This window comes from Cheilinus undulatus, linkage group 3 (assembly GCF_018320785.1).
Source record: "Cheilinus undulatus linkage group 3, ASM1832078v1, whole genome shotgun sequence".
NCBI classification, from domain to species: Eukaryota; Metazoa; Chordata; class Actinopteri; order Labriformes; family Labridae; genus Cheilinus; species Cheilinus undulatus.
In genome coordinates this window covers 10,605,304-10,621,745 of record NC_054867.1, presented here as the reverse complement: position 1 = coordinate 10,621,745, position 16,442 = coordinate 10,605,304, and the positions used below count along the sequence as shown (strand labels likewise).

Sequence of the window (16,442 nt, the reverse complement as noted above, 5' to 3'; positions counted from 1 at the left end):
AGAAAAAAAGGAAAAAATCAATGCTTCATATCCAGAGAGAGAGAGAGAAAAACCATGAGTGTTTCTCAGAGAGGAAACATCTCATAATGAGCGTCTCTTTTCAAACGCCCACTGGCTCTCAGCGCTCTTTATGTCTTAATACGCCCCTGTCCACGAGTCAGAGGAGAAAAGAAGATCAGCCTTGTTTTTCTGATCGATGATGATGATGCAGTTTTGAAGTTTGGAGAGGCTTTTTCTGCTTTTTTTCAAGGCCATAAACTCCCTCAGTGCAAAGACTCACTGCACACCACATGCACCATCACTGCTCCTCTGAGACGAATTATTTGGAAAATAAAACTAATGGCTCTTATGATGCCACATTTCAGTCTGGCAGGCAGACAACATCACGGCAGTAAAAACCCTTCTTATGAATTATTCTAATGAAGCCTCAGCAGCAGCTCTGACACAACAAACACAGGATGGTCTGATGCTGGAACACAAAGAAATCTCTCCTGTCACAGCCATGTCAATCAAATAAGATCATTATATTTCTCTGACAAACATGGTGCAGGCTTTTACTCTAATGCCGAGGTCTAACTGCACCATGTAGAGGTACGATGAGCTTTATTTTGGAGCTTTAGTGCTTCTTTCATGAAGGAGACATGCAGGAAAGGAGCTACAGATCTGAACTGAATCCAGCCTGCCTGTGCGCTAACCTGACATGCCACATCAACTGTTTCTTATCTCCATTGCAAGGATGTATTTCACATTCATCTGGAAAAGCTCCCATTGGAAGCATTTGGGAAAGGCAGGACTCTCCAAAAACATTTTAGGAGGTGATGGGAGGAACGTTCTGTCTGCCATATTCATGACGGTCCACTCACCGACAAATTGCGCTGGCTGAGATTTTTAATTGCAGAGCTTTGATCATCTAAAATTGATGCCAAGGCCGATCAGAAAATGTGCAAAAACATCTTCTCTGCCAAGACAAGCATTCAGTGTGGCTCTCTGCACCAGTAATATAAAGAAATGCGAACCAGTTCTGATTGAACTGCAGCTTCTTACGCTGAGCTAGCAGCAGTCATTGGTAAACCCCACCGTAATAATCGCAAACTCATGCTGAAGCAGACGGGGAGGAGAGCAAAAACACATCTTTTCTGTCATGAAGAGCTTTCAGTGTTGCTCTCTGTCCCATGTTCTAACTAGAAAAGCACTCGGAGAGCGCAGACCTCCACCATTAGCCCTACCTCCCAATAGTGAAGAATCCTTTAAAAAATTCCTGGATCCGTCCCCATGTGCCCCCCACCACGGCATTTGCCGATTACTTGGAAACACAATGAGGCAAAGCATTGGCTTCGCTACGGGTGCCAACAGATGCACTGACAGTCTCACCGGATGACTGGAAGTCATGGCAGAGGGTGAATAGTCCTCTGTACCTCCTAGCATTGTGAGTATTCTCCCTACAGATCGCTGTCTTTCTCTCTGTTATGCTCCGACTCGTCTCCTTGACCGGGCGTGCGTCTTTCAAAATCTATAAACTCCAACACTTTGAATGGAAACGCACCCAAAAACTGCTGCTGGGATTGAAGTTACTCATGTCCGCCATCTCCTGGTGTAAAATGGTAACAGCGCAGCGCTCTGCCATTAGCCCTATCTCCCAATAGCACAGACTCCTTTCACAAATTCCTGGATCCAGATGGTGATCTGGATCAGTCCCAAAATTTAATCAGTTCTTCCTCATGCCATTTCTGACATTTCCTGAAAAATTCATCAAAATCCATCCACAACTTTTTGAGTTATGTTGCTAACAAACTAACAAACAAACAAACAAACAAACAAACTAACTAACTAACTAACTAACTAACTAACTAACTAACTAACTAACTAACTAACTAACTAACTAACTAACTAACTAACTAACTAACTAACTAACTGACTGACTGACTGACTGACTGACTGACTGACTGACTGACTGACTGACTGACTGACTGACTAACTAACTAACTAACTAACTAACTAACTAACTAACTAACGCACCCAATCAAATAACCTCCTTGGCAGAGGTTATAAGGAAATAATCAGTTCTGACAAAACTGCTGCTGTGGCTAAGTCCGAGTTAATCACTCCACTAACAAGCATTGTATACAACCCTCACACAAACACTAACCACCCCCAGTAACTCTCACAAACTCATGCCAATGCAGGTCGGCAGAAGACCGAAAACATCTTTCCCATCATGAAAAGCTTTAAATGTTTTTTTTTTCTTTATTTCATACAGAAAAATGGTCCACTTCTGTTAAACCTGACATTAATATCGAGTTATATCCCAGCTATCACATCACAGGAGGCAACCAACGGCCTCGGATACAGCTAAACCTCATCCATAGATATCGCCTCATTCTCCTCAAATGATGTTGATTGGTCTGATTTGGTTCGGCAAAAACTTTGTGGATTGGAACTTTGGATACCTCCACCAAGAGAGATGTCTGAGTGAGGGGCCTACAGGGATCAGGCCTTGCCCGGATGCACCTTGCTGGTACTTGGGAGGCAAACTGGCACCTCTCCAACCGCCAGTCCAAGCAAACTTGGTCTGGATTTGGACGAACTGGCAACTCTCGTCCCCAGCCTAAGTCTTTCAGTCTGAGTTACTGATGCTAGTAAGTGAACAGACGTATGTAACAGCATGAGCAGTTGTCTGAAGGTAGAAAATGTCAGAACTAGGAAATAAATAGACTACAGAGGAGCAGCAAATCTTATGTGTATATATAGCTCCAAAGAACAGGTTGTTTCCTCGGCACATATTAATGGTAGAGCTGTCCATACAGGGAACAAATGGAAGCTCTGGTGCTTCCACACACGCCTAAAACTACCTACATATGCAGTTTCTTGACAAGTAACCCAATGCAGTTTTGTTATAAATGACTTTATCTACCAGCAAAACAGCACAGGGTGTTTGTTTAAACACAAACCTATGTGGGAACGTGAATTTATAAAACACAGAAGTTGCAAAGACATATCAACCCTGCAGCAATGACTGTTAATACATACCAGTACTGTGCATTTAAGCTTATGTACACAGGTGACTCTCTGGTTCAGATGCATTTGCATGTATATAACTTTAATACTGAATAACACACTGGTGTGCTTTTACTTGTAAGACCTAATGCAATTTTTGGATGACCTCTTGGTTTTCAAGACCAATGGACTGATTTACTAAAATACGCCTGTGCTGCTTTCCAGAAACCCCTCAGGTTTATGGAGGTTACAACAGCGGCTTTAGGGCTAAATGGGTTAACTGTTTCTGTTATCTATTGTGTGTTCTGTATGCAAACTTGCTTTGGCAATGTAAATGTACATTTTCCATGCCAGTAAAGCCCATTTGAATCGAACTGAACTGGAAACCAGAGCGAGACAGATAAGAAAAGAACCGGCTGAAGGCAGGGGAAGACAGATGGGGCAAGGAGGAGACGAGATGAGGAATCCAACAGAGCAGAGACAGACAGATATGGACAGGTGAGCAGATGGAAAGGAGAAAGACAAACATCGACAGGCAGGAAGGCGGACAGACGGAGCGATAGACGGGTCTGTGACCTTTTCTAACATTCAGTTTAAAGATCAGAGACATCACAATGGATTTTTCCTTCTCCTCTAACCTGCTCCTCCGCTTCTCTCTCACAGACTTCACTGTTAAGTATTTGAAAGCCACACTTTTCTCTCTAAATGATTTACTTGAATATTCTAAATGTATTGATATTGGTGATATTAGCATTAATGAGTGATTAACTCTCCTGCTAGCACGTCTGCTGCTCCATACATGGCTCCATATGACACAGAGCTGACTTTCTTTCATGTTATGAGCCTTTCAGTTCAACGAGTGCACACATTTTTAGCTCAGCGGTACCCGCTGGGATTCAAACCCATCATGTGGCCATGTTTACATTCTGAGCTGTAAAGCGACCGGCCGCTCTGGTCCTCTCCACTTAATGTTTAATAAAGCTTTATCCATATCCCCCAGTGTCAGCCTGTTTTATACAGCTACAGCAGCTAACAGCAGTTAATTACATCCAGAGCAGCCTCCTGTTCCCATGTGTCTGCATCACACCTCCGAAAAAATGTACAAGACAAATTCTTGGACGAGAGCTGATTTAATCAAATTTGATGTTGAAAAAAAGAAAAAAATTGGTAAAAAGCAGCAGAAATGGGTAAAAAAATTGCAAAATACAGCCATAAGTTGCAAAAAGATGTTGCCAAAAACAAAAGTGGCAGAAAAAGGCAGAAAGGGGCAAAAAGTTGCAAATGTGGGGAAAAAGAAATTTTAAAAAGTGCAAAAACAGGATACAACTGACAAAAAGTTCCAAACACATCGGTGCAAAATGAACGAAAAGTGGCAAAAATGGACAAAACAATGCATAAATGGCAAAGGTGGCTAAAGTAGGCAAGAAGCTGAAAAACGTGGTTAAAAGTGGCAAAGGATGTAACAGTGCTGGATGGAAAAAGTGGTTTAGAAGTACCACAAATAAATTATTTCAATAACAGAACCCAATAAAAATTGACTCACATTTCAGCTCTGTCATGAAGTAACTGTTAGCCAGGATTCTAACACCAACGCTACTGACCCAACACACATGCACTGACATAAATAAAACTGGGGGGGGGGGCACATTCTCTCAGTTTTTCAGTGGTCCAGCCAACTCCGTGGGTGGGCCCGCCAGGTTGTACCCAACTGGGACAGGCTCCAGCCTCCGTGACCTTAAACTGGGTAAGTAGTGCAAAAAAAGAAAGGATGGATCTGTTCATTTTCAAGAAAAAGTGTAATATTCTAAAGATTAACTTATTTACTAGCTTATTTAGGGAAAAAAATGTAGTCATAACATTTTGTGAGCCAAAACTTAGATTTTTTATGTTACACAGTTTAAACCCAACCACTGTTTTCAGTTTAGTTTCTTGTAAATATTTGACTTTAAACTGTTGTAAACTTATGAGGAATGTCCAACACCAACACTTAAGGCAGTTCTGAAGCAAAAGGGGGTACCAACACTGTACGAGCAAGGTGTACCTAATAAAGTGACCGCTGACTGTAGAAACAGAAATAGCGTCTGCATGTGTTCTGATCAAGAATTTACTCTCAGATGAACTGATGCAGAGGGGTAAATGGTAAACTAAAGCTATGTTGTGTTTTAGATATTCGCTAATATTGCAAAGAGACAAAAACAAGAACACAGAAAAATGAACTGAAAATAAGAAATAAAATCTTTTCCTTTGCAGGATTTAACCACCCATCAGAAGAGCAGGACTGTAGCAGCACTGGGAACCTACACCATAGATTAAACAGGATTAAAAGAAACATATTCCTTCATTGAACTCCTTTTTTACCAAACTCTGCACGTGATGATCTGAGGAGCATCAGTGCACCCAGCATCTGTTTGCTCTTTCCTGATTTAACTCTGCGTTCACCATGTTTCAGGTTCATCTCTGCTCACCTTGAAGACGAACATCTCCCGTCTGAAGAAGGCCACAGTGTTGAAGTTTCCGTCACAGATGTTGGGTTTTCCGTTTCCAGGCAGCGCAGGCCGGTCCCCTGGGGGACGAGGAGGACGAGAGTGACGGTCGTGTTTGCGTTCAGAGGTGGAGTGCGTCCGTCGAGAAGGTAACGTGGGTAACGGCCTGGTGGGCTCCAGCATGGCTGTGGGGATGCCTGATGGGAAAGATTAATAACAAGTGAAGTTATCCCACTGTGAAGTGATGACTCATCTCTTTCTGCGTAATCGCCTTTGTGGGTTCAGGAGACAGCTCAGTGTTTCTGTGACTACTACAACACAAAGATTCACAATCATATGAGTCACCGAGTCTCTGATTTGAGTTGTGAGAACAGGAGGTTTAATGTTGGGCCCTCAGAGATGAAGATTTTGTTGAGTGATTCATTCACATTTCCATACAGGAAGAAGTTTTTTATGACTCAAATTCATTTGTTTAAGAGACTGAAGGTAACTCTCTGACAAAAAAGACCTGGATCAAGATAATCTGATTTCCTCTTAATGAACTGCTACTTTATGAGGGAAAAAAAACTGTAACTACACCAATAAATCTCTCACTTATTCGCCCGTTCAAATTTAAGTATCATTAAAACCATTTTTGATTATTATTCTCTGAAAGTATCAGGGTTAATACAGTCCAAATGATCAATTAACCAAAGACTGTGCAGCCTTACAGACACATGTGCAGCATGCAGTGTAGGATAGTTTACAGAGGTGAATAGAAATATGGCGTTAGATGCTGAATGCACTCTAGGATTTTTCAGCCTTGTAGGAGAACTAGGGGTCTGTGTCCCGGACGATGATCAGGTCTGATATTGATTAAAAAATGAATGTAAAAAAATTTTTTTTTCTTTTGTTCTCTTTCTTTTCATCTTTGAAATTAACATTTTCATTGTTATTTATGTATAGCATTGATTTTTGGCAACTAACACTCTGAATGTAACGATATATTAAAATCTTTCTTTACATTAAAAAAGATTCTTTTTATAAAGCATAAAAATGAAAGTTGTTGCTCATTATTAACATATTCAAGGCTGTGATTATCCCCTTCGTGGAAATTCAGTTTGTATGTAGTGTATAGAAATATTTCATTAAATGTGTTTTACATTACAAAAATCAGGGTTTCTTGCAATTAAACTGGCACTGAAAGAGTTAAATGCATAACAACGAGTCAACATTTGATGTTGATACTGTTTAAAAAATAAATACCAAAATACTGACATATTTTTATGTATATTGTATTTATATTCTGTTGTTAACGCTATGGTGGTTATCTTTGGCCACTTACCCCTGAGTGGAACTATTTAATCCCCTTCAAGAAATCCAATTTGCATGCAGTACATGAAAAATATTTAATTTTTTGGTTATTTTTACACAACAAAAATCCAGGATATTTTGCTCTTAAACTGGACTTGAAAGGGTTGAATTCCTAAAAATTAATCAATCAATCAGGTCTGATATTGATTGGAAAAATATTGCAAACAGAGTGGGAAAAAAGTCATATTTTAATATCTATTGATGTATGGGGTTCATTTTAGGGCCACTTACACTCAAATGTAACCGTTTTTAAAATCTTAAAATAAAAAAAAGAATAAAAATAAAAGTTGTTGTTACTCTTTATCAACCTCACCAAGGCGGTGATAATCCCATTTAAAAATTCACTCTGCATGTAGTGTATGAAAAAATATATATCTATATATTGTTTTTTTACAATACAAAAATCTGGATTTTTTTAAATAAAAGTGAAATTGAAATATTTATGATCATGTCTGATATTGATTGACGAATGCAAAATAAAGAAGTTGTATCAAATGTATTTTTTACCTGCAATGGTGTCCATTTTTTACCAGAGTGTCACAATTTGTTGAAATCTTGAAATTGAAAAAACCTAATCAATATTTGACGTTTATGATCAAGTTTCATATTGATTATTCCAAAAAAAAAAAAAGCGGAAAAAATGTAGTATTGTAACTGCTAAAGATGTATGCCGTCCATTTTTGGTCCACTTACACCCAAATTTAACGATGTTTTAAAATGTAAAAAATGCCTAATAACCCCTTTAAAGAAAATCCATTTCAAAGACAAAATGAAAAAAAACAACAACTTTTTTTTAATACAATATAAAACCCTTTTTTTTTTTTTTTTCTTCCAACTGGCATTGGAATGGTTAAATTCCCCATAATCAAAATGTGATACTTATGATCAGGTTTGCTATTGATTCACAAATAAACAATAATATCTTTTTTTTTTATCATATGTACAGTTTTTTCATGTGAGATCAATTTTGTGGCACTGAAATGGTTAAGTTCTTAAAAAGTTAATGATTGATTGACAGTCATGATAAGGCCTTAAACTGATTGGAAAATGACTGCCAAAAAAGTGGTAAAAATACATGTAGTATTTTTATTGCTTTTTGTGTATGTGAACAATATAAAATAAAAACTAAAATGGCCGTCTGAGGTGGCAGACCCACGCCTAAACAGCGCCACCAAGGAACTCACGCTCCCATTGATTACTATGGTGTTCAAAATTCGAAGTGCGAGAAAAACCGAATGGGTGCGCGGATCATCACCAAAATCTAATCGATTCTTCCCTGTCACTATCCCAATATTCCCTGAAAGTTTGGTGAAGATCCGACTTTCCGTTCTTGAGTTATCTTGTACACATACAAAGAAAGAAAGAAACAAAGACACGAACAAAGATACGGAACCCTTTACATAACCTCCTGCCGATTTCATCGGCGTAGGTAAATAATCGTGTCTTACTGAGGACTAGGTGACATCTAAACATAGTGCACACTTACAGAGTCACTGATGTTTCAGTCTGTGAGTCTTAAATGTTCTGGTACTTATGACCCCTGACTGCAGTGCCTGCTCCATGCTGACACTCCTGCCAGGTTTTCAATAAAGATTCCAGTGTAGCGATTCAACTGACTCCCTCTATAATCATGCTGCAAAAATACCAACCCACCCGTTAAGGGTGCAAGATGAACAGAGCAGCTAAAACAACAGACAGTCTCCACAGAAACAGGGTCTATTTTACAGACTGAACATGAACGACCTGACCAGTATTTCCCATCAACACTGCCTCTAAATGTCACCATGTATCCCGACCTTTCATGTTAAGATCATGTTTTGTTCTGAAGGACAAAGATAAGCTTCCTGCTTTGAGGCTTAAAGAAACTGGACCAAAGTAACAAAAGGAAAATCCAATTATAAATGTCACAGATACTTTATGTTATCTGGATCATTGTGGAGCAGAGCTCATTAAACATAAAACATTATGAGATTTACATGTGACATGGATGCAAATGTTCTTCAATAAAACACATCCTCTCACCCAGCATGTGAACTTTAATATGTGCTTCCTTTTTCTTGATTCCTTGAGTCTTTTTATCACTAATAAAAGTTAGAACACATTACAACAGAAGCTATCATGATTATTTCAGAGCAGACAGAAGGCGTCTCGAGGTGTTTCTGTTTCTGACAGACCTTCACTCTTCTGTGTTCACTTAAAGGAAAAGGCTCGACTCTAATGTGAAGCTGTTTCTCTGAAATAGAACAAAGTGTCCCGGTTGTGAGCACAAAGCAAAAGAAAAAAAGTCGAGCATTTTGTGTTTTTAATTTTTCTCTTTCCAGGCAGAGCAGAGAGTATAACTATCAGCCTGAACCTGCTTCACATTCATGCATTCATGCAGCTGTTTGCTGCAGGACGACGCTGCTTTAGAAATCACTCTGGGCTTTTAGATTAATTATTCATAGTCAAGGTAGGCTGTTTTTGCTCTGGCAAGTTTTTGCTTTTAGGTCTGAAGTGAAGTCAAATGTTTTTACTTTTATTTGCAGAATTTTTTAAGACAAGCATTTAGAGTTCTGTGAAATCATCCCCAGTTATGTTGCTATTTATGGTGGCTATCCTTTCTAGATAAGATACACTATGTGGACAAATGTATTCAGCCACGTGACTGTTAGATCAACGAATGTAATGACACTGTACTCAAATAAATGCACTTTAGTATGAAGTTCACCCTCTTTTTGCAGCTACTCCCCCCTCCAAAAGTATTGGAACAGTGAGGCTTCATTTTTCCTTCATTGTAGACTGAAAACATTTAAGCCTGACATCAGATGAATATGACACAAGAGATCAACATTTCAATTTTTATTTCCAGATATTTTCATCTGAATCTGATAAACAACTTAGAAGATAGCATTATTTGTAACAGAGCACTTTTTAGGCAAGCTAAAGTATTGGAACAGATAGACTTAAACTAGATTAAAGCGAATAAGACTTAATATTTAGTTTCAAATACTTTGCTTGCAATAACTGCATCAATCCTGACATCACCAAACTTTTACATTCTTCTTTTGTGATGCTTTTCCAGGCTTTCACCGCAGCCTTTTTTACTCCCTTCAGTCTCATCTATAACAGGTAAAATGCATGCTCTTTAGGTTTTAGGTTCTGGAAATTGACTTGGCCAGTCTGAAACCTCCCACTTCTTGCCCCTGATTAACTCCTTTGTTGTTTTGCCAGTGTGATTTGGGTCAATACCTAGCTGCATGATGAAGTATCCCCAAATCAGTTTGGTTGCATCTTTCTTTAAATTGGCAGACAAAATGTTTCTTTAGACTTCTGAGTTCATTTCTGCTGCCATCATGTGTTACACCATCAATGAGGATTCATGAGGCCGTCCCAGAAGAATCCATGCAAGCCCAAGCCATGACATCACCTCCACTGTGTTTCACAGATGAGCTTGATGATGATCATGAGCAGATCCTTTCTTTCTCCACACTTTAGTCTTTACATCACTTTGGTAAAGGCTCGTCTTTTTCTCATAAGTGCATCAAACTTTGTCCCAGAATGTTTGAGGGTGGTTTCTGTACTTTTTGGCAAATTACAGTCTGGCCTTCCTGTTCTTCTTGCTAATGAGTGGTTTGTATCTTCTGGTGTAGCCTCTGTACTTTGTTCATGAGGTCTTCTGTGAACAGTAGATGGTGATACCTTCACTCCTGCCTTCTGAAGGTTGTTGCTGATGTCACTAACAGTTGTTTTAGGGTCTTTCTTTACAGATCTCACAATGTTTCTGTTGTCCACTGATGCTGTTTTCCTTGGTCTAACAACCATTCACAGCTTTTACTGAGTACACCAGTGGTTTCTTTCTTCTTCGGGACAGTCTAAATGGTTGTACTGGCTATGGCCAATGTTTGTGCAGTGGCTCTGATTGATTTTCAGTCTTCTAACTATAAATGCAGTCTGCACAGGCAAAACTCAAATCTGAAACTAGATGTAGACATTCAGCACTATTAATCGTCTGAATAATCAATGTAATAGGACACACTTGCCAGTTACGTGTGCCAATACTTTTGATCACATGGGTTCAGACAAATAATGCTGTCTTCTAAGTTGTGTATCAGATCCAGATGTAAACACCTGGAAATAAAAGCTGAAATGTTGATCTCTTGTCAAACTCAAATGTTTTCAGTCCACAGCATAACTAAAGGAATTGGCCTCAGTGTTCCAATACTCTTTCAGGGAAGTGTAAATCCAAATTATGTTTTAATGGTAGAAAATGTATTGATATACCTTCCTTTTGTGTTCACTGACTCATGGATACAAAGTACACCCCAGCTGTTCCTGCTTAAGAGTTCAAGTGGTAAAACACAGTAGACTTTTATAATAAATCAGCAACATGATACATAACATGTTACTGGCCATCACTGTTCATTAATAATTCATCTGAAATACCAGACAAAGGTCAGTTTAGTTCTTTTTGTTGCCAGTGGTCTCTCCCTAAATCCGATTATGCCCACTGTCCTGTCTCCTCAATCTTAAATAATACATTGATCAGAGCAGTGGAAACGATCATTTGCCTTATAAATGAAAAACTCACCATAAATCTTCTGTATGCCCTGCAGGTCGTCCAGCGGCAGTTTGAAGTTGTGCGTGTCCATGTACTGATAGAAAGGAGCCATGATGGCGCTGGGATCGTTGGAGTGCTCCAAACCCAACGCATGACCCAGCTCGTGCACCGCCACCAGGAACAAATCATTACCTGGAGAGAGAGGAAGACATAAATAGAAACGTGAGAAACAAAAGCTGGAGAGAGTCGATGGAGAGAGGGAGGAGGAAAAGAAAGAAAAATATAAACAAAGAGAAGGGGAGGACTCTTCAGAGAAATCCTGGCATTAAAACTGACAAACACACTTTGTGCTGCTGACGGCCTTTCTCCTGGTTTTGTGTTCAGTTTTTGAAATAATTTACCAACTTAACATCTCCCTCTTGTCTGAGCAGGAACAAAGGCTCTCCAGTGTAACACAGCAGAAAGGAGCAGAGATAGAAACAGGCTGCAGAAGTGAGCTAAAGTTAGTCTGTGATGCTGTTGACTCATCAGCAGTGTAATATGAAGCACACTTCAAAAGAAGAATTTGTGGCTAAAGGAGGCGACTGTCAGCTCCAGAATCTGGAGCTCACTTCTTTTTTTTTCAAAGTCCGGCATGAGCCACTTCTTCAAACGCTGGTGCTTGATGGGGATTACTTTGGAGTGCGGCACACTGTTCCCTGCCACATCAAGTGAAAGTCATGACTGCGCAAAGTGAGATTTTAAATTTATAATCTGTGACTGTATAAATAATGTGCTGCTGCTCCAAGACTTTAAATTGTGCTCATGAACAAGCTGAATTCAGAATATGAACACATCTAAGCAGATCCACTCCACAATCTGATGATTCATAGTTTCAATGTTTCTGCTCATGAACACAGCTGAGAGCCTAAACACGCAAAACAAACAACACAGACTTAGAGATTTTATTTTAGTAACTGCACTCCTCAAATAGTAGCCTTGAACATGACTAAATGAAAATGTTCTATTAAAATAACCCAAAATATTTGTGTTAATAATTTCCATGTACATTAAGGTGGCCAAGAACCAGCCATTCTTATGTCAGGTTGCTCTGAAATTTACATATAAAACTAGAACTACCACCTGATGCTTATACTGTAAGCTTCTGTGAGCTATTTAACTTAAGGATATTCTGATATTATTTCCCTGTATGGGTAAGTTCTCATTCAAATTGATCACCTTGTCCAGGGGTGTCCGAACTTCCATGGAGGGGTGCATACGAAAATACATAAGCATGGTGGGGCCACTTTCATATGCCTCACCTTGAGGATAGTAAAGTTAGATAAATAATCGCATGATGGTGAAGATATGCTTTGTGATTGGTATGCTTAAATGGATAGTTAATGGCTGAGAAGGCAAATAGCCACTCATTTTAAGGATTTTAGGGAGGCCAGTCAGATTTCAGGGGGCCCTTGTCGGCCTCGGCTCCTACTAGCTCTGCTTCTAAACACCATTGGTTCTGCAATTAGCCTTCCTAATCCATCAGGGCATTAGAAATCAAAATATCATAATTATTTCAATGCCAATAAGTTTTCCATTTACAGTGTTGTTTTCATTTAGCCACAAAAAACTCAAACTAAATTCTTGTCACAGAATTAGCATGGAAGCACTGCCTTGTGCTGAGAAATTGTTTGTTCAGAATTTGCTGGGGGCCAATCAAAAATGGTCCCTGAGCTGCATTTGGCCCCCAGGCCATAGTTTTGACACCCCAGGACTAGTCTAAAGAGAAGAAAATACTTAGGAAACGGTCAAATTCCTCACAGGATCATTGTGTCAGCAGGTATAATGTATTCTGTACAGCAGGGCTAACATTAGCAGCTAGCTCCACCAACCTTAATTCCTCTTTGCAGATTAATGCTTTGATGTGTGGCCTCTTTTCACTTTGGTTGAGTTAGATCTGTGCTCAACCCTCAACAGCCTACATACCACGTTATTTCTGTCTTCTAATTAAAAAAAAAAAAAAAAAAAAAAAAACCCTCTCATACCATGCTGTTCCTGCTACACGCTAAATGCTAAGCATCTCATATTTACGTCCGGTGAAGTGCCAGAGGAAAGCTCTGACAGGAAGGTAGCGGCCATTAACTGAAGCAAAAGTGGCCTCTATTGGCAGAAGGCTCATTATAGTTTAAAAGAGCATTTTAGACCAGAATTTCAAGCCCCTGTTTATGAAAAATTATAGGTAATTAGCTTAACCGTATAGCAAAATCTCCCGCCGGCTAATTGGCTAAATGATTTTGACCATTTAACAGCACATGTCTTTAATTTAATTGCCAATACCTTAAGATTGCCAGAATGTATCCAGAAGTTGTTCATACCGAGAGACAGTCAATACAATCTGAGAGGAACATTTATTTTTCAGAAACCAAAGATACGCACAAATGTCAAATCTCATTGTCTGTCAGTTAGAGGGGTGAATTTGTGGAATTCTTCTTCAGATATTGTAAAAACATGCAGTACATTGGTAAGGCTGAAAAAACTGTATAAAAGTCAGTTGGTTTTGAAATACACCATGAATAATGTAAGTTAATATGAATATGTCATTATGCCTTAATTGACTAATGAATGTACTAATGGATGTAAAGAACAACAATGCTTCTGCATTGTTCTTGCCATGCACTTATTTCTGTGATGGTTCTGTTGTTTGTAAAATAAGAGGGGTAGGCGTTAATAAGCTTTAGCTTCTGCCTACACCCTTTCGGTTTGCTTGGAAACTTAGATTTTGCACCATGACCCCCGTAAACTGCTTTAGTTGTTCAAGTGAACCGAAATAAAATTTCTTTCTTTCTTTCAAGATAGTATGGTTACAAGAAAGGGATGAGCATGTTGCCATATGACCTTACAACCTGAGTCTTGAATCAGGGTGGACGTTAATTTAAGTTTGAAGAAAACACCTCAAAGAGGTTACAAGACACGGATTGCATTCAAAAGCAAGAGATAAAAACTATCCCCAGTGACCTTAACCACTGACTTTTGACCAATAAAATCTAATGAGTCTATTACTGAGTGGGAGTGGATATTTGTACAAAGTTTGAATAAGATGTCTCAAGGCCTTCTGGAGATTTTCACAAGAATGGTGTGATTGTGGCTCAGTAGATAGAGTCAGCTGTCAGTTGGAAGGTTGTGGGTTTGATGGCCAGCTCCTGCAGTCATATGTTGATGTGTCCTTGGGCAAGGCATTTAACCCCAATTTTCGCCCACTGCTTCGTTAGTGGCATTTGAATGGTTTAGCTAATACTGATGTCCAATTCTCCATAGCAACCTCTGCCATCCTGATTTGAATGCAGAGAGGCAAGATGAATCTGCCAAATGACGGACATGGAATTTGGCCAATCCATCTCTTTTGCATGGTTGTCTTAAGATACCAGGTTCACAAAAATAGCATGGAAAGCAAGGGATGAACATAAGGCCTAACGACCAGTGACCTACATAATCTTATCAGTTGTGCTGGGGGGAACATTTGTGAAAAGTTCAATGACAAACTTTATTGAGATATCGCATTCGTATGCATGGCTTCAATGGAAATGGGATGCACTCAAACTGAGAACATAATGCCTCTGGCAATCACTAACAAGGAAGCAGCAAAACTAAAGAAATGTCAAATAAATTGAGTGCAATTAAAATGATTATATCCTCTGAAATTAACATATAGTTTCCTAAAGATCAGTAAGTGCAACTACTCCAAAGGCTTAAAGTAAAACGTACCTTTTCATTGCTATAACGATTAAATAAATAGGTTTATTCCGCTGGGCCAGATTCAGTTATTGGACTAATTGATTTGTCAGCTGTGGCAGATCTACTGTTACGATAGCAAGAGAACAAATTGTTTTTCTTTAATTGGCACTCCTGGCGATCAACAAGCAGCTTCAGGAACATCATTAACACCTTGAACTGAAGCATGCTTACCTCTTTATTTCATTAAAGTGAAGGTGGACTGCATCTCTAATAGCTCATCTATATTTCACCATATGAGAGACTCTTGACAGAGAACAAGTCCAGTGTGGCCTAAATTTAGGATGTTCCTGGAGAGGATGATCACACATGATGTAAGAATTGGAGAACAGTCACAGAGAGGAGGGCTTGATTTGGGCTAAAGAAAGGATATTTTCTGTTATTTATCTAAACCTAATTATTTTCTGACTAAAGCTAAAAATACCAGTGATAAAAATGTGATTCAAAGTGCTTCTTGTTCTGTTAGTACAGCTAATAAAGAGAGAAGCTGAATGTCATGTATTCCTGTGGGGTCGGTTAAAAGCAGACTCTCTGTCATTATCTTAAGAGCTGAGATTCTGAGCTGCTGTCACACATTTAATGACTTCTTACGCTCCGAACACCGAGCTCAAATTAATACATTTCATTGGCTCTGTAATTGGTTTGACTCTGTTTGAACCTAATTACAGAACGTAATTATCTTTTTCTGGAGTCTGTTTGAAGATTGTAGCCCCGCTGGCCAGCAGATGACTCGCAGACTAAAACAAAGATGGTCAAAGGAAATGAAAGGTTTCTTTTTAGACCTTTTGTTCTTTTTAGTTTCTCCTTCAAAGCTTATGTGGTTTGCAATCAATGACTTTAAAAATTGTTTATTCTCTAACCCTACTTAGCTCAAAACAGCTGGGCACAAAATTATAATTTTTTTAACTGAAGACCAAATATTTCATTCAACCTGAAGGTTATTTCACTGAAACATCTCCACTGAGGTTCCTTCATTTCTTTCTATTATAACTGAGATGTTTCTACACCCTGATTGGAGTCCACCTGTGGTTACTTAACTCGATTGGACATGATTTGGAAAGGCACACACCTCTCTATAGAGGGCCTCACAGCTGACAATGCATATCACAGCAAAAACCAAGCCTTGAGGTCAAAGGACCTGCCTGCAGAGCTCAGAGACAGGATTGTTGGCAGGCACAGATCTGAGGAAGGCTATGAAAAATATTTCTGCTGCACTGAAGGTTCTCGAGAGCACAGCAGCCTCCATGATTTCCAAATGGAAGAAGAATGGCAAGAGCTGGTCATCCAACCAAACTGAGCAGTCGGGG

The 16,442-nt window shown here is 39.2% G+C and overlaps 1 protein-coding gene across 1 annotated transcript in view; it reads right to left on the bottom strand.

Annotated features, from left to right (window-relative positions):
* Positions 1-16,442, bottom strand: part of mmp24 (matrix metallopeptidase 24) — a 128,484-nt gene that overhangs the window by 24,288 nt on the left and 87,754 nt on the right. Inside the window, exons 6-7 of the mRNA XM_041783323.1 lie at positions 11,398-11,559; positions 5,460-5,674 (exon numbers count right to left, since the gene is read on the bottom strand). Of these exons, the coding sequence (XP_041639257.1) occupies positions 5,460-5,674; positions 11,398-11,559 (377 nt within the window). The remainder of the gene's footprint in view (positions 1-5,459; positions 5,675-11,397; positions 11,560-16,442) is intronic.